This window comes from Bos indicus x Bos taurus, chromosome 4 (assembly GCF_003369695.1).
Source record: "Bos indicus x Bos taurus breed Angus x Brahman F1 hybrid chromosome 4, Bos_hybrid_MaternalHap_v2.0, whole genome shotgun sequence".
In the NCBI taxonomy this organism is placed as follows: Eukaryota; Metazoa; Chordata; class Mammalia; order Artiodactyla; family Bovidae; genus Bos; species Bos indicus x Bos taurus.
The window spans coordinates 539,618-557,804 of NC_040079.1; the positions used below are offsets into that span (position 1 = coordinate 539,618).

Genomic DNA, 18,187 nt, shown 5'->3' on the forward strand with positions numbered 1-18,187 from the left:
GGGGTCTTCCTGCTGCGCTCCGCCGGGGGCGGCGTGCCAGGGCTCACGGCTCTCCTCCTGCCGGTCTCTCCCTGCCCCTCAGGGTAACTCAGCCTCCAAGCGGAAAGTACGGGTCCAGGACCCGTGTCCAGTCAAACCTGGGCTGGCGCTGGTCTACGTGGAGTATTTGCTGACCCACCCCAAGAACCGCGAGTGCCTCCTCTCTGCACCCCAGAAGAAGCTGAACTGTCTTTTGAAAGCGCTTGAAACATCCAAGGTAGTTTTGTAGAACAGACACAGGCTCCGTGGACGTTGACTGATGAAGTCAGAGCCGAGTTTTCCGTGTTGTACTGTCGTTTTTCACCCGGGGGCGGGAGGGGACCGGGTGCACATTTCTGGGCCCGGCTCTTTCTACCAGGTCTCTTCAGAGCTCAGTGTCCTGTCCTGCCTGCCTCCGCGGGTGAGCCTGCCTGCCGGAACTGGCTGTGGGCAGGAGGCTGCCTACCACCCAGGCCCCTCGCTCTCCTCCTCGCATGGCTGTGGGGGCTCCAGCCCCCCGAGTTTGGGGCGGGCCACCCCGGGCTCTTTGTGTGCAGTCCTGTGGGTTCATCCCCTTTCTCTGCGGCTGTCTCTGCAGGCCCGCCCTGGCTGCTGCTGCCCGATTCTATCGTGCCGGAGGCCCCCACGCACTAGCAGCGGGTGGGGCGGGCGGGGGTATGGGAGGCATGAGCCAGCAGAGCTCAGTCCTGGGCCCCGGGGGAAGCGCCCATGAAGAGCTGTGGTTTTGCCACTCTGCGGGAGGCCTGGCGGAGGGAGGAGGCGTGGGCTTCTCAGGGCGCCCCGCGGTGCTGTACCTGCCCGGCACTCCGGGCCGCGGTGTCCTCGCCTCCCGTGCGGGCTGCTCGGCCAGAGCCCGGCCTGAGGAGTCCTGTTCTGCAGGGGAATCTGGAGTCCATTCTGCAGACGCCAGATGGCAGCCCTCCGCGCCTGAGTGAGGGCACCGCGCTGCGGGCCTTCAGCCTGTACTGTCGGCTGAGCATCCATCTTCAGCACAAGGTGTGTCTGTGGCTCGGGGTGGGGTGTGGGCTGAGTGGGCCCGGGGTTCCACGCTGACCTGTCTGCTCTTGTTTTTGGGCAGTTCTGCTCAGAAGGCAAAGTGTACCTGTCCACTTTGGAAGACACCGGGTCTTGGTTAGAAAGCAAAGTTTTATCTTTCATTCGCGATCAAGACGAAGAATACCTGAAGCTTCACAGGGTGGTTTATCAGCAGATTATCCAGGTTAGAAGTCTTGGGACATGGAAACCCTGCTCCATTGTGATGGGCTTCCGGGTCTCATTTCCAATCTGAACTGTGACTTCAGTCAGTAATGCTGCTTTCTTGAGTACCTACGCTAGCCTCTGAGTGTCCAGAGTTTATCTTTTGCAAAGCACAAACTGTGTAATTTTAATGCAATTTTACACAGTACAGGTAACAGGTGCTGTTTTTGGAATTACAGAACATGTGTTTCTAGATTTCCTATGGAAAGAAAAATGAGAATTGATGTGTCTTTATGGAAACCACTCTGTGAACACCTTCTCTGTGATTCACCTGGCAGCCCCTTAGGTATTAGGAGCTGTGCCAGCTGCGTGCGGCCCCTCTGGCCTCTGTGAGGAGGTCACAGCAGCGTGTCTGTCTCTCTTCCAGACCTACCTGACCGTGTGTAAGGATGTCATCATGGTTGGCCTTGGCGACTGCAAGTTTCAGACGCATCTTCTACAGTGGAGCCTTGGAATCATGCAAACAGGTACCTAGTTTGTTAAAGGACTAGTTAAGAGCGACTCACAGTAAGAAGCAGTGCCTCCCTCTACGGGGCTCTCCCTTTTGAGTGACAGACATATAACAAACTACTCCTACTACTAAGTCACTCAGTCGTGTCCAACTCCGCGCGGCCCCACACACGGCAGCCAGCAGGCGCCCCGTCCCCGGGACTCTCCAGGCAAGAACACTGTGACCCCACAGACGGCAGCCCACCAGGCTCCCCGTCCCTGGATTCTCCAGGCAAGAACACTGGAGTGGGTTGCCATTTCCTTCTCCAATGCATGAAAGTGAAAAGTGAAAGGGAAGTCGCTCAGTCGTGTCCGACTCTTAGTGACCCCATGGACTGCAGCCTACCAGGCTCCTCTGTCCATGGGATTTTCCAGGCAAGAGTACTGGAGTGGGCTGCCACTGCCTTCTCCGGTATGACAAACTGGTTTACATCAAAAAAGGAATTAACAGGCTGAGGCAGCCAGGAAGTTCATGGTACTTTTGGTACTGGCCTGACAAGTGCAGCATTTCTGGCGGGGTCTTAGGCTTCTCCTCTGGGGGCTGTGTGGTTGTGGACGACTGTGCTGCGTGGTCACCTGTCTGCTGCTCCCATCGGGTGTCCGTGGGCAGAGCTCACAAAAGAGTGCTCGCCGTCTGCCTGTGAGTCAGGAGTTGTTTAATGGCCCCCCACCCTGGGACCCCTGGGAGGTTGTTGTCACCCTGAGGATGGGGTGACAGTGTGGCCCTGGTGACTGACACCGTTGTGTCTACACCTGCCTTGGGGGAGGTGCCAGGTGGTACGTGCTGAGAGAGTGCCTGGGAAGTTGGCTGCCCTCAGGCCATCTGGGCTGAGGGTTATCTGGAGCCCCCCAGGATCGGGCAGGTTCTTGCAGCCCCTCGCCCAATGGCAGGAGGAGTGTGGGGCCCAGGCTGTCCCCTTGGCCTCGGGCCAGGCTCTGGCTGAGAGCCTGCTGCCGTGAGCCCTGCCCCGCGGCCTCCCCAGCCGCTGCCACGTAGGCACGCTCCACAGCTGGAGCTGTGCGTGCTCCTCTGAGAGCCGCAGAGGCTTGGGAAGGAGGGGTTCAAATGGCTCTAACTCAGACACTTGCTAGAAGAGACTGAAAATGGTATGACCGTTGAGCAAATCCAACAGTAAGTTTGCATTAGTCTCCTGGGGTCTTGTGTGGTCTTGAGCATCATTGTGCAGACGTCAGACATGGCTTGGCCTCAGACCCCACAGCAGCTTCCTCCCTGTGCTGCTGTCCCTGGGGTGGTGGCTGGCCTGCACCCGAGCTGGGTGCCAGTTGCCTTGCTCTGCTGTCCTGATTATATGTTTCCTTATCTGTAACTAAGGGGCTTCAGTAGGATTAATACATTATTGTTTAAAATACCCACAGGGGCTAAATATTAAATAGAAGAATTTTTTTTTGTTTTAAGATCTGACTTTTTGCTTTGTTTAATTCATTATAAGTCTCACTTTCATCTTAAATTTAGGGTCTTCCCTGGTGGTCCAGTGGCTGACTACTCCCTGCTGCCGGTGTAGGGAGCCCAGGTTCAGTCCCTGGTCAGGGAACTAGATACCACATGCCACAACGAAGAGCAGCACAGCCAAATAAACAAAAAATACTCTAAAATAAATAAATCTAAGCCTGATTGTTGAAACATTAAAAATGATTTGCGTTTGGGTAACTCAATTTGTCGTCTAGTAATTATTTCCCCTAAGGATTGAATCTGGGCTTCCCAGGTGGCACTGGTGGCAAAGAACCCGCCTGCCAGTGCCGGAGACGCGAGGGATGCGGGCTCGACCCCGGGTTTGGAAGACCCCCTGGAGGAGGGCATGGCGACCCACTCCAGGATTCTTGCCCAAAGAATCCCATGGACAAAGAAGCCTGTGGGCTGCACTTCAGGGGGTCACAAAGTCAGACACAACTGACGTGACTTAGCAGCACACAAGGATTGAATCTATTTTTAACACTTCTAAAATTCTAATTAGCTCCTTGGAAATTTTTATATCTCCGATGTAGGCGGATTTATTACATAGAATTGTCTGTTCCCCTCAAGTATAAGGCCCTAAGCTTCTAACCTTACCTTGGACCAAGCTGAAATGATCTTTGTATTTAGATATTTTAATAATCAGCACTTCCCGGGAGAGAATCTGCTATGAGCTCATTCTTTTAGAGTTTTGTTGCAAACAGAAACAGGTCTTTGGTCATGAGGCTCTCAGGCCTTTCCTCTCAGACTCGCCGGCAGTGTTGCCGTCACGTGGGGAGCAGACACGCCCCGCACCAGGGGCCGCGGGAGCCGCGCTGTCCACATGAGCTGCGTCCGTCCGCGCTGTTTGTGAGGACAGTGGCTTTGTGTCTGATAAAAGGAGCCAGTTGTGTGGATGTCAGATTTTATATTAATCTGATCAACTTGGTACTGGCTCACCAGAAACACTCCTCTAAGTTACCATGATATATGTGTTAAGTGAAAAATGTAATAATTTCAACTAAATTGTGTGATTAAACAACAGATTTTCCCAACTTTGTTTCCAGTGAAGGGATTCTTTTATGTTTCATTGCTTCTCGGCATTCTAAAAGAGATAACTGGAAGTTCCTTGACGTGGAAAACAGACTCGGAGGAAGAGGTCGCCGTGGTGTTTGACATGGTCCAGAAAGTATTTCAGCAGATGCTGGAGTGCATGGCGCGGAGCTTCAAGAAGCAGCCAGAAGAGGGTTTGCAGGTGTGGGCTTCTCCACCGGCAGGTTCAGAACTAGAGAGGCAGCGCTCAGCTGGCGGCCCAGGGCGTGGAGCCAGGCCTGCAGGCCCCGGAGCCCATGGGTGCTGTCGGCGTTGCGGGGAGGTGCCATGCAGCAGGAGGCGGCTGCCCAGTGCCCCTTTCCACTGGTGCTGCCCCCTCTCCCTGGGGAAGCGTGCTCTTGGGGGGAGGCTGGGGGGCCAGGAGCCCACCTCTGAGTGCTGGTCTGGGGACCGTGTTGGCAGTTCGGGTCAGCGGGCCATTGGCCCAAGAGCTCTTCTGCTCGGCCGGACAGAAGCAGAGAGCTACTTGCAGTAGCTTGTGAGTACTCAGCTGCTAGGAGCGCAGATTTAAAAAATGCTTCAGTGGGAGGATGTTTATGAGTTATTGAAACTTTCCATTTCATTCTGCCTTTAGCTTGTAGAGGGAATTGAAGGTCATTGGCCATATTTTCTGTTAGTTTGAAGAAGTCCTGTTTTTGATGAGTTGGTTCAGGTGTCTGTGATCTGTTCATGTAATTTGTGCCAGAATTTTTTTTTCTCACTATTGGCTGTGCAGCTTTGTTCAGAACACATGGCCTCATAGTGGGTGTCTTCCCTTAATGTCAGTGATATTTCTTCCTCTTTCGTTTTGAGAACTTTATTAATGTTGCTGATGCTCCTGTTCTCGGAGTTTTTCTCTGCTCTGGGGTAGAGTGTGTTCAAGTTACTGCCCAGGGCCTTCGGGCTGTGTGTCGTCTCCAGCACCAGAGGAGGGCGTGGGCAGCAGGGTCGTCAGGTGGGACGGGCCTCGGCCCCGCGGAGACCCGAGGAGGCTGCATCCCTGACGGTGACTGTTAAGGACTAACGGTGACTGATGTGTTTCTTGTAGCTCCTTTACTCTGTTCAGACTCCTCTGCATGAATTCATCAGCACCGTGCAGTCCTGGCATGTGGACAAGCCTGTTCACCGGGGCGTGTTCTCCACCCTGATCGCTGCGTCTGTGGTTGAGATAAGCCACTGGCTCCGGAAGGTGTGTTGTCCTGAAGCTGCTGTGTCTCGTTTTGGCTACTGAAGAGGCTGTTTTCTGCTGGCAGCACGTCTTTGTCTTTCTCTAGGTGTTTTTCAGAGCTCAGGTACCGCGGGAGGTCCGCTTCTTACATGGCTGCACCTCATGGTTCCACGGCTGGTTTGTGTTCACGGCCGTGCTCAGCGGTGAGCAGGGTGTGAGAGTGCCCTGGTGCTGTTTCTGGAGCAGCTCACATCTCTGACTGCCGTGTGATACAGAAACCTTACTTTTTCTTTTAAGCACAGGAAGTTTGAATCTGTAATATCAGTTTAGACAGATAGTTTGCTCCTAGTCCATAAAGGACTGGTCAGTTCCTGGCAGGAGCCTGTTTCATATGATTAGCCTGCTTGGTTCAAGGCTGACATAATCAGGACGATAATTCAGCTCACAATAAAGCGTGCTCTGTCATGGCCTGGAGTCCTGATGCTAGTGTGTGAGGGCATGAGCAATGCCGCAAGACAGTAAATAGCAGTGTTTTCTCTCAGTATGGAAAGGAGAAATCTGACAGGAAATACCATCGAAATATATAAATGCAAACATATAATTGGTACAAATTTTGTATTATGAAATCACAAATATAAAAGAAGTTGACAAAATTGTAGGACATTAACAGTTTCAGGCCCTCCTGAAAGCTTGAAGGGAGATCATTTTGGTTTAGGAGCGTGCTTCCTGGCCTACACACAGCCTACTAACTGGAGGCTACTCGGGCCTGTGAGGGGCACAGCTGACAGCTGAGGCCACCAGTGGCACTGTGGCCCATTCGTTTACATTTTTTCCCTATGGCTGCTTTGTGCTATGACAGCAGAATTGAGTAGTTGCGGCTGAGATCATTTTGCCAAAAAGCTTAAAATGTTTACTATTTAATATTTACTGTTTTACTGCTTTATAGAAAAAGTTTGAGTTGAGAAAACCTGATCTGGGCTAATAAGAATAACAATTAAATTTGCTTACTGTAGAAACACATTGTTGACAAAAGAAGATAATCAAAGAGTGTTTGACAGAGGGCTTGTCAAGTGACATGTGTCTTTTTTCTTCTATCCAATTGATTGACACCACTGCAAATCATGATTATGATAGCCATTGCAAAAGTTAACAAAAATAGTTATTTTGAGTTTCTGGAAAGCCTTTCTCAAGTTTGTAAGAAAGTTCAGAGAAGTATAAAATGAGTGATTAGCCCAGTCTCAGTCTTGATTCATGTTACTAACTTGACTTTTTTTTTAGGTTTCTGATACAGAAGAGCTTACCCCGCCAGAGGGTCTTTCAGGCCTTCCACCATTTTCAAGGTGTTTAATAGGAATAATAATAAAATCTCCAAATTTAGTCAGGTAATCCTTTTCTCTTTACTGTCTTCTTACTCCTGTGGCTGTAAGCTCTCAGTAACTTTAGCTCTGTTCCTTTTACTCTCAAGATATTAGCATTATACTTCTACAAAGAGAAATTATAACTTTCTGAAAGAAACGTTCATCCACATAGTCTCTGGTTATGCTTATCATAACTCCAGTTCATTTAGAGGGAAACATTTACAGCGTTACTGTGCACTGCAGCTTCTGACAGGGATGCTTGGTTAAGCGCCGTGTAGTTTTCCCGGGCACGTGCTCATCTCTCCACGTGGTGTCACCTGACCTGATGCCAGGTGTCTTGTGGCACATGCAGCACTGACGGGCCACACGAGGGCGAGTCCTGCAGATAGCTGGTACCTGTGGACTTTCAGTAGTGGATATGTTTGCTGCAGACTTCAAAAGCATCATTTCAACAGCTGTGAATTATCTTTCAATAGCACATTAAATCTTTCTTATGATATTATAAGTATGCAGAGGGCTTCATTCACTTGCCAGAACATCGCTGTTCTCTTTCTAGCAGCAGCATCTGATTTTAGTGTCTCACCTGTGTGATTTGTCATGCTTACAGTGAAGAGTGTGGAAAGACTTTAATCACTTTCCCATGTTACTGACACGTGGTATTTCCCATTCTCTGAAAACTGGAATTCATGGTGCTTGATGAATCTGACAGAATCTGGTCCACTGGAGAAGGGAATGGCAAACCACTTCAGTATTCTTGCCTTGAGAACCCCATGAACAGTATGAAAAGGCAAAATGATAGGATACTGAAAGAGGAACTCCCCGGTTGGTAGGTGCTCAATATGCTACTGGAGATCAGTGCAGAAATAACTCCAAAAAGAATGAAGGCATGGAGCCAAAGCAAAAACAATACACAGTTGTGGGTGCGACTGGTGATAGAAGCAAGGTCCGATGCTGTAAACAGGAATACTGCATAGGAAACTGGAATGTCAGGTCCATGAATCAAGGCAAATTGGAAGTGGTCAAACAGGAGACGGCAAGAGTGAACGTCGACATTCTAGGAATCAGCGAACTGAAATGGACTGGAATGGGTGAATTTAACTCAGATGACCATTATATCTACTACTGCAGGCAGGAATCCCTCAGAAGAAATGGAGTAGCCATCATAGTCAACAAAAGAGTCTGAAATGCAGTACTTGGATGCAATCTCAAAAACGACAGAATGATCTCTGTTCGTTTCCAAGGCAAACCATTCAATATCACAGTAATCCAAGCCTATGCCCCAACCAGTAATGCTGAAGAAGCTGAAGTTGAATGGTTCTATGAAGACCTACAAGACCTTTAAGAACTAACACCCAAAAAAGATGTCCTTGTCGTTATAGGGGACTGGAATGCAAAAGTAGGAAGTCAAGAAACACCTGGAGTAACAGGCAAATTTGGCCTTGGAGTACGGAATGAAGCAGGGCATAGGCTAATAGAGTTTTGCCAAGAGAATGCACTGGTCATAGCAAATACCCTCTTCCAACAACACAAGAGAAGACTCTACACATGGACATCACCAGATGGTCAACACCAAAATCAGATTGATTATAGTCTTTGCAGCCAAAGATGGAGAAGCTCTATACAGTCAACAAAAACAAGACCAGGAGCTGACTATGGCTCAGATCCTGAACTCCTTATTGCCAAATTCAGACTTAAATTGAAGAAAGTAGGGAAAACCACTAGGCCATTCAGGTATGACCTAAATCACATCCCTTATGATTATACAGTGGAAGTGAGAAATAAGGGACTAGATCTGATAGAGTGCCTGATGAACTATGGGTGGAGGTTCGTGACATTGTACAGGAGACAGGGATCAAGACCATCCCCATGGAAAAGAAATGCAAAAAAGCAAAATGGCTGTCTGGGGGAGGCCTTACAAATAGCTGTGAAAAGAAGAGAAGTGAAAAGCAAAGGAGAAAAGGAAAGATATAAACATCTGAATGAAGAGTTCCAAAGAATAGCAAGAAGAGATAAGAAAGCCTTCCTCAGCGATCAATGCAAAGAAATAGAGGAAAACAACAGAATGGGAAAGACTAGAGATCTTGCCAAGAAAATTAGAGATACCGAGGGAACATTTCATGCAAAGATGGGCTCGATAAAGGACAGATATGGTATGGACCTAACAGAAGCAGAAGATATTAAGAAGAGGTGGCAAGAATACACAGAAGAACTGTACAAAAAAGATCTTCATGACCAAGATAATCATGATGGTGTGATCACTGACCTAGAGCCAGACATCCTGGAATGTGAAGTCAAGTGGGCCTTAGAAAGCATCACTATGAACAAAGCTACTGGAGGTGATGGAATTCCAGTTGAGCTCTTTCAAATCCTGAAAGATGATGCTGTGAAAGTGCTGCACTCAATATGTCAGCAAATTTGGAAAACTCAGCAGTGGTCACAGAACTGGAAAAGGTCAGTTTTCACTCCAATTCCCAAAAAAGGCAATGCCAAAGAATGCCCAAACTACCGCACAATTGCACTCATTTCACACACTAGTAAAGTCATGCTCAAAATTCTCCAAGCCAAGCTTCAGCAATATGTGAACTGTAAACTTCCTGATGTTCAAGCTGGTTTTAGAAAAGGCAGAGGAACCAGAGATCAAATTGCCAACATCCGCTGGATCATCGAAAAAGCAAGAGAGTTCCAGAAAAACATCTATTTCTGCTTCATTGACTATGCCAAAGCCTTTGACTGTGTGGATCACAATAAACTCTGGAAAATTCTGAAAGAGATGGGAATACCAGGCCACCTGACCTGCCTCTTGAGAAACCTATATGCAGGTCAGGAAGCAACAGTTAGAACTGGACATGGAACAACAGCCTGGTTCCAAATAGGAAAAGGAGTATGTCAAGGCTGTATATTGTCACCCTGCTTATTTAACTTATATGCAGAGTACATCATGAGAAACGCTGGACTGGAAGGAACACCAGCTGGAATCAAGATTGCCGGGAGAAATATCAGTAACCTCAGATATGCAGATGACACCACCCTTATGGCAGAAAATGAAGAAGAACTAGAAAGCCTCTTGATGAAGGTGAAAGTGGAGAGTGAAAAAGTTAGTTTAAAGTTCAAGATTCAGAAAACTAAAGATCATGGCATCTGGTCCCATCATTTCATGGCAAATAGATGGGGAAACAGTGTCAGACTTTATTTTTTGGGGCTCCAAAATCACTGCAGATGGTGATTGCAGCCATGAAATTAAAACACCCTTACTCCTTGGAAGGAAAGTTATGACCAACCTAGATAGCATATTCAAAAGCAGAGACATTACTTTGCCGACAGAGGTCCATCTACTCAAGGCTATGGGTTTTTCCAGTAGTCATGTATGGATGTGAGAGTTGGACTGTGAAGACAGCTGAGTGCCGAAGAATTGATGCCTTTGAACTGTGGTGTTGGAGAAGACTCTTGAGAGTCCCTTGGACTGCAAGGAGATCCAACCAGTCCATTCTGAAGGAGATCATCCCTGGGATTTCTTTGGAAGGAATGCTAAAGCTGAAACTCCAGTACTTTGGCCACCTCATGTGAAGAGTTGATTCATTAGAAAAGACTCTGATGCTGGGAGGGATTGAGGGCAGGAGGAGAAGGGGACAAAAGAGGATGAGATGACTGGATGGCATCACTGACTCGATGGACATAAGTTTGAGTGAACTCTGGGAGTTGGTGATGGACAGGGAGGCCTGGTGTGCTGTGATTCATGGAGTCGCAAAGAGTCGGACACGACTGAGCGACTGAACTGAACTGAACTGATGAATCTTGGCTATTATTTGTTTTTCTATAAAGTATTAAGATATACTATAGAGTAATTGCAATTGTTTTTTACTTTTTTGCAGGTCATTTTTAGATGAATTGAAGGCATGTGTCATTTCTGAGGATATTGAAGGCATAGTATGTCTCACAGCTGTTGTGCACATTATTTTGGTAATTAATAAAGGTTGGTTGAGTCTCCTCTTGTATTGTTTGGGATACTGCTGAGTGTGTCTTACATAGATCCTCTTTAGAATGTTTGGGAACGAGTACCCTGCCCAGGCTCTCAAGGCGCTTTCTCCCAGCTTTCCATGTCCCACACGTGTGCTGTCTGCCTGGGCGTCTGCTGTGCAGCTGCCCTGTACCAGCATGAATCACAGTACTTCCCTAACGCAGCTCCTGTCCACTCTTCCCAGGACCCATTATGTCTCCTTCTTTGTACCTCAGACCAAATTTCTGTTGATACGTCATTTATTGCCTTTGCCGTGTATGTTTAAAAGTCAGAATCATTTTTGCCAATGATAGTGTGTTTTGGTATTAATGTTTTAGGTATCTGTGTTTCGCTTTAACTGTGTGTACTCTGAGTATCCTAGCCAGTTGAAATACTATTGGAAAAATGATCAGAGATACCTCTGAGATACTTACCAAAGTGTAAAATAGAGTAATAACCCTGCAAGTGACTACGGTTGGGTTTCTATATTTTTTGACAAGTTTTAGTAACGTTGAAATTATTTTCTAGGTATTATGCATAGGGGGCTCTTCGCAAAACAAGTTATTCCTATAAGCATGAATGCATAGTATGGCTATAGATTCATGACAGGAATTTGTAGCTAGTGTGACCCCAGCCGGGAATCTGGAAAGACTTGCCTGAGGGCATGTCTACTGGGCGCCAATCGACAAGGTGAGGGATGTTCTCCACATAGAGGGTGTGAGGTGACTGAGCAGAGTCTGCGGGTGAGGGACGTTCTCCACGTGGAGGGTGTGAGGTGACAGGAGAATCTGTGCTTGAGGGACGTTCTCCACACGGAGGGTGTCAGGTGACTGAGGAGAGTCTGCGGGTGAGGGACATTCTCCACACGGAGGGTGTGAGGTGACTGAGCAGAGTCTGCGGGTGAGGGACGTTCTCCACGTGGAGGGTGTGAGGTGACTGAGCAGAGTCTGTGGGTGCAGGACGTTCTTCTCATGGATGTGTGAATGGAGATTGAGGAGTGAATGAGCACCTAGTACTTAATAAGTACTTAGACGTTAGCCAAGCAGGAGATGATTCTGAAATGTGTTAGTTTCATTACTGTTGAAGATGGTGATGATCAAGTCTGATGGCACGGGCAGCAGAATGGGATCATGCCTTTGAAAACTACCTCAGATGTGAGAAGTGTTTTTGTAATCCCTTACTGGATCTTCTAGCATCCCTTTAAAGGAATTATTTCTGTTCCACAGGTCAATGATGCACTAACTTAGGTGAGGATAGGAGGCTTTGTCTTAACTAAAATTGTACCTGCATTGAAAAAGTACGTGTACTTTTTGATTGATTGTGTTCAAAATTTTTCTGTCTTTAACAGGTAAACATAAGACTTCAAAAGTGAAGGATGTTGCAGCTAGTATTGAGAGAAAACTAAAGACATTCATGGAAATTACTCTGGAGGAGGATAGCTTGGAAAGGTAAAGCAGCAGCTACACACCAGCTGTGATTATCTGGACTCTCCCAGGTGCTCCTTCATATATTAGATCTCGCTTCCATTTCTGCTAGTTGCAAGCAGGTAGAGAACTGGGGATTGAAGGGACAGAAATGTTTCTATTGGCGAGACCCCTTGGGCATGTTTTAATTGCGTCCCCATTCTGTCTTTAAAAACAAAACCAAAACTGTTACTGGTGAGATTCTGCCCTGGAAAAGTGAGGGCGTACAACTCACTTTATATGACTTTAAATCTAAGCAGGTTATATTTGGTGGTTTGCTATATTTTTGAAACCATGGATATTCATAGGATATAATTATCTGTTTACAAGTATACATGATGGGAATGGGAAGATCGCTCCAGAGACTGAAGAAACATGCATTGTTTTCCACTTTCTGGGTGGCCAGTTGCTGCCACATGGACTACTAAGAATGTGTTCATTGCTCTGTTTTTCCCAAGTATTTCTGTTGCTATGTACAGTTTTTGACATGCTGTGCAATGTCCTGTGGACTCTTTTCTGAATTGTGTCTGACTCTCGACCAGCCATAGAAGCAGTGCTTTCCTTCTGTTTTCTGAACACCGTATGGTTAGGTATTACAGGGCTTTGAACCAGGTAATTAGTTTTATATAAGCCTGGGAAATAAACCACTTTTCAGATCTACTTTCTCCTTAGAAGAAAGGCTTTCAAAATCCTAAATTGCTGACTTTTAACAAAGACAGTCTTTTCTTCTTGCCAATCTGTAGACCTGTCTTTACTTTTCTCACCTTACTGCATTAGCTAGGGCTTCCAGTACAATACTGAAAGGGACTGGTGAAAGGACCCACTTGTCTTATACAAGATTTTAGTGGGAACGCTTCCTGTTTCTCACCATTAAGCACAATGTTAGCTGTAGACGTTCTTTATCAAGTTGAGGATGTTCCCGACTACTCCCAATTTACAAATAGTTCTTATCATAGTGGGTGTTGGATCTTGTCAAAAACCTTTTCTGCATCTACTTACCAGATCATATCATTTTTCTTTTTGAGCCTGTTGATGTGATAGGTTACAGTAGTTGATTTCCAGATACTAACCCAGCTTTGCATACCTGGGATAAATCCCAGTCGGTCATGGTATGTAATTTTTTAATATACTGTTGAGTTTATGTTTTATTGAGTGTTTTTGCATCTGTGGGATTTCCCTGATAGCTCAGTTGGTAAAGAATCTGCCTGCAATGCAGGAGGCCCCAGTTCGATTTCTGGGTGGGGAAGATCCACTGGAGAAGGGATAGGCTACCCACTCCGGTATTCTTGGGCTTCCCTTGTGGGTCACTTGGTAAAGAATCCACCTGCAATGCAGGAGACCTGGGTTTGATCCTTGAGTTGGGATGATCTCCTGGAGAAGGGAAAGGCTACCCACTCCAGTATTCTGGCCTGGAGAATTCCATGGACTGTATAGTTTGTGGGGTTGCAAAGAGTCGGATATGACTGAGTGACTCTCATGAGGGAGATCATTTTGTATTTATCTTTCCTTGTAATGTTTTTGTCTGGCTTTGCTACTAGGGAAATGCTAGCCTCATAGAATGAGTTAGAAAGTATTCCTTCCCTTCTTTCTTCTGAAAGAGACTGTAAATAATTGGTAAACTTCTTCCTCAAACATTTGGCACAATTAATTCATCAGTGAATCCATCTGGGTCTGTTGCTTTGGAAGGTTATTAATCATTTATTCAATTTTTTGAGATCCTGGTCCCATTCCTGGGTCAAGAAGATCCACTGGAGAAGGGATTGGCTACCCACTCCAGTATTCTTGGGGTTCCCTGATGGCTCAGCTGGTAAAGAATCTGCCTGCAATGTGGGAGACCTGGGTTCAATCCCTGGGCTGGGAAGATCCCCTGGAAAAGGGAACGTCTACCCGCTCAAGTATGCTGGCCTGGAGAATTCCATGGACCGTACAGTCCATGGGGTCGCAAAGAATTGGACACGACTGAGTGACTTTCACTTGCTGTTCAGATTGTCTATTTCGTCTTGAAATAGTTTTGGCAGACTGTGTCTTTCAGGAATTTGGTCCATCTCATCTAGGTTGTCAACTTTGTGGGCATAGTATTCCTTAATTATCTTTTATAATGTCCATGGGATCTGTAGTCATGTCCCCTCTTTCATTTCTGATATTAGTAATTTGTATCCTCTTTTTTTTTCCAGTCTGACTAGAAGCTTGTTGGGCTTTCCTAGTGCCTCAGTGGTAGAGAATCTGCCTGCCAAGCAGGAGACCTGGGTTCCTTCCCTGGGTGGGGAAGATCCCCTGTCGAAGGGAATGGCAACCCACTCTAGTATTCTTGCCTGGGAAATCCCATGGACAGAGGAGCCTGGTGGGCTTCAGACCACGGGGTCACAAAGGAGTCGGCACAACCTAGCCACTAAACAACAAAGAGGCTTATTGGTTTTATTGATCTTCAAAAGAACCAGATTTTAGTTTCTTTGATTTCGTCTATTGATTTCTTTTTTTAAATTTTTTTGCTTTCTGTCCTAATTTTTATTATTTTTTGTCTTTTGCCTGCTTTGGATTTAATTTAGTCTTTTTTTTTTTTTTTTTTTTCTGGCTTCCTAAGGTAGAAGCCTAATTACTGATTTTGGATGTTCTTTCTTTTCTAATATATTCAGTTGGTGCCTTAAATTATTATTACCCATTAAGCATTGCTTTTGCTGCATGGCACAAATTTCTGTGTTACATTTTCACTTAGTTAAAAATATTTTAAAATCTCTCTTGAAGTTTCCTCTTTGCCCATGTGCTCTTTAGAAGTGTATCATTTAATCTCTCAGTTCTCCAGTTATGTTTCTGTAATGGATCTCTAGTTTAATTCCATGTTATCTGAGAGAAGACACTGTGTGGACTTCCATGCTTTTAAATTTATTCAGGTGTGTTTCATGGCCTAATGCGTGACCTATCTTGGTGAATGTTCCATATGAGCTTGAGAAGAACGCATGTTTTACTGTTGTTGGGTGAAGGCATGTCTAAATGGCAGTTATATCCTGTTGGCGGTGGTGAGTTCATCTCTGTCTTTACTGATATTCTGCTTGCTGGATCTGTCTGTCTGTTTTTGATAGAGGGGTTTTACTTTATATATTTTGTTATCCTGATATTAGGAGCATGTGAATTTAGAACTACTATATCTTCTTGATGAATTGACCCTTTCACTTGTACGAGAGGTCCATCTTTTTCTCTAGCATGCTTTTCTCTAGCTATTTCTCATGCTTTTTCTCTAGCATGCTTTTCTCCATAGAATCCATTCTGTTAGCTATTAAGACGGCTCCCCGGCCTCGTCTGGTGAACATGTTCAGAGTGCTAGTGGTGTTTTAAGGAGGTAGAAACCCCACAGTGACAGGACAGCCTGAGCACCAAGTCGGGTTCCTGTCAGGGTGTCGGTGTGATGGGTTGGAGCTGGTGAGGGTTATAGTGAACGCTGAAGCATGGAGGAGCTATGCTCCCACTGGGGAGGACTTGCAGCCCGAGGCTGACCCTCACTCCCGGGAGGGAGAAGCCCTGAGGCCTCCTGGGGGCACGCTGCCCATCTGGTCCCTGGGAGCTCAGGGGGCTCGTGCACACAGCAGTGCTGAGAGCTGCTGGGCCAAGCGAGCCTCACTGCGCCCACGCGCTACCCCAGCCAGCAGGCACCGTGGAGGGCCCGGAGGGCCGGGGCTGCAGTGCCACCTCTGCGGTCCGGCCTCCCGGTGAAGGCAGGGCCTTGTGGGGAGCCCTCCAGTGGCCCTGCTGACCTGCTTGGTGCCATGCCTCGGTGACAGGCAGCCAGGCACTGGAGGAGGGGGCTGGAGTGTCCTTGGTCTTGCACCAAGCACACGCGTTGAGCTACATGCTTTATTCTGGAGACTGTTGACTGTTTCCTGTGCAGTTTAAGAAGGATCTTTGAGGGAGAAACCAGCAGACTCTAGGTTTTATGAACCTGTTTTATTTCTGCGTCTCTGGGGAAGAGGAATGTGAGCTTCTGATTTGGAGGAAACTGAAGAGTGTGTGTGTGTTTCTGAAAACACTGTCACCATTTACTTGCTCAGTCGTGTCTGACTCCTTTACAACCCCATGGACTGTAGCTCACCAGGCTCCTCTGTCCATGGGATTTCCCGGGCAAGAATTGGTTGTCGTTTCCTTCTCCAGGGGATCTTCCTGACTCAGGGTTCAAACCTGTGTCTCTTGCATTGACAGGCAGATTCTTTACCACTGAGCCGCCTGGGAAGTCAGGAGAGGGAGGCAAAAAGCCTACAGCACCCGGTATTCCCAGGTGATCCCCTATCCAAGTACCAATCAGGCCTGACCCTGCTTAGCTTCCGAGATCAGACAAGATCGGGCACGTTGCGGGTGGTATGGCTGTCGACAACTGGGCAGTGCAGATATTCAATAAGGCTGTGAGAATTACAAACCAGATAATGACAAGTAATTGTCATAGGACATAGTCATAACCTCAGAAATGTGAGCCTCTTACAGGATTTCTTTGTTAGAAATACCTTCTGTAAGGACAGTTTTTTTGAATAATATGGTATGAACGGCTCTGCGGGACATTTGCACTTGCACAGGCATTCAAGGCTAGTACTTGGATTGTGTTATTAGTTAACGTTGACAGAAAAAAGGCCCTAGAAGTTCAGAACTTACTCTATGGAAAAGAAAAGAATATTCATAGAATTTAAAAACAGGCATGTAATATTTAGAGGGCTAATGGCTGAGCCCTTGACAAGAGTCATGAGTCAGTTGGAGTCAGTGACTAAACAACAAAATGTCATGTTTTGTTTATTCATTGTTTCTAGAACTACATGCAGTTTTCTCTGCTGAGCTGATACACAGATGGCAAGAAAGAATTCTTCCCTTTAAGGCGGAAATGTCCTAAAAAAGCAAATAGGTAGAGGCTGAAATACTGGCTTCCTTCTTAAATATTCAAGAAGCACACTGTAGAAAAACCAGTGTTTGAGGGAAAAGAAGAACCTAAAAACCAAAACATAAAGATCAATGTAATGGAAGATATGCAATTAAGATTTAAGACTATATTTTTAAATATTATTTATTTTTGTCAACATAGAGACGTTAAGGCAGGTTTGCCTTCAAGGCTCTAGGAGCCCTTTGGTCCAGTTAGAGCTTAAGGCAGTGGGGCGTTAATGGGGAAGTGAGTGCTTTCTAAGCAGACACACCAGGCGTCTCTGCAGGGGGGTCAGTGTTTTGTTGACTGGTCCGTTGGGTGCTGTCCTGTTGCACTTTCAGAGCCTCACCTGCCGGGAGAGCCAGGCGGGAGGGAGCAGACGCCTGTGCGCTGCTGTGCTGGCGGTTTCCGCGGGCTCCATGCTGCCCACTGCCTGCTGTCTCCACACCCCGTGGCGTCCCGGGGCGCAGACACACATGACGGCACGTGTGCAGTGGCGGAGAGTGAGAGAGACAGGCAGGCAGCCATCGGTGAGGCAGCAGGGCTGGGCCAGCCAGACACCGATAGGAGTCTTTAAAGAAAAGACCAGCTGCAGCCCAAACTAAAAGCCCTTCATTGGAAACACAGCTGATGAACCAGAGCCTCAGCTCCTCGGGGGTCCAAACAGCCTCCATGCAGGGCAACCCGGAGCAGGACAGACACCGCTGCAGAGGAGGGTCCTAGGGGAGGCAGCCGTGCAGCCACCGTGGGGAGAGAGTTTCATGGCTAAAGACACACGTACTTGTAAAGGTTCTTTTTTGTTGTTGTTTCTGTAACTAAGCTTTAGACGGGACTGGAGAAAAAAATGACCGTAACACAAGTCCACGTGCCCATGCACAGTGCGGCCGAGCCGTACCGAAGCGTCAGCGTGGAGGGCAGAGAAAGGATTACTGCGGGGCCGCACAAGGAGGTGCGTGGCTCGTGCCTTAGAAACACCAGACTCCCCA

The 18,187-nt window shown here is 47.1% G+C and overlaps 1 protein-coding gene and 1 pseudogene across 1 annotated transcript in view; one reads left to right on the forward strand and one right to left on the reverse strand.

Annotated features, from left to right (window-relative positions):
- The window catches only part of NCAPG2 (non-SMC condensin II complex subunit G2), a 72,512-nt gene that overhangs the window by 50,435 nt on the left and 3,890 nt on the right, over window positions 1–18,187 (forward strand). Inside the window, exons 19-27 of the mRNA XM_027538453.1 lie at window positions 83–256; window positions 919–1,035; window positions 1,118–1,258; window positions 1,664–1,763; window positions 4,303–4,490; window positions 5,376–5,516; window positions 6,774–6,877; window positions 10,723–10,823; window positions 12,196–12,295. Coding sequence (XP_027394254.1) covers window positions 83–256; window positions 919–1,035; window positions 1,118–1,258; window positions 1,664–1,763; window positions 4,303–4,490; window positions 5,376–5,516; window positions 6,774–6,877; window positions 10,723–10,823; window positions 12,196–12,295 — 1,166 coding nt within the window. The remainder of the gene's footprint in view (window positions 1–82; window positions 257–918; window positions 1,036–1,117; window positions 1,259–1,663; window positions 1,764–4,302; window positions 4,491–5,375; window positions 5,517–6,773; window positions 6,878–10,722; window positions 10,824–12,195; window positions 12,296–18,187) is intronic.
- On the reverse strand, window positions 16,550–16,668 carry LOC113891956 (annotated as a pseudogene).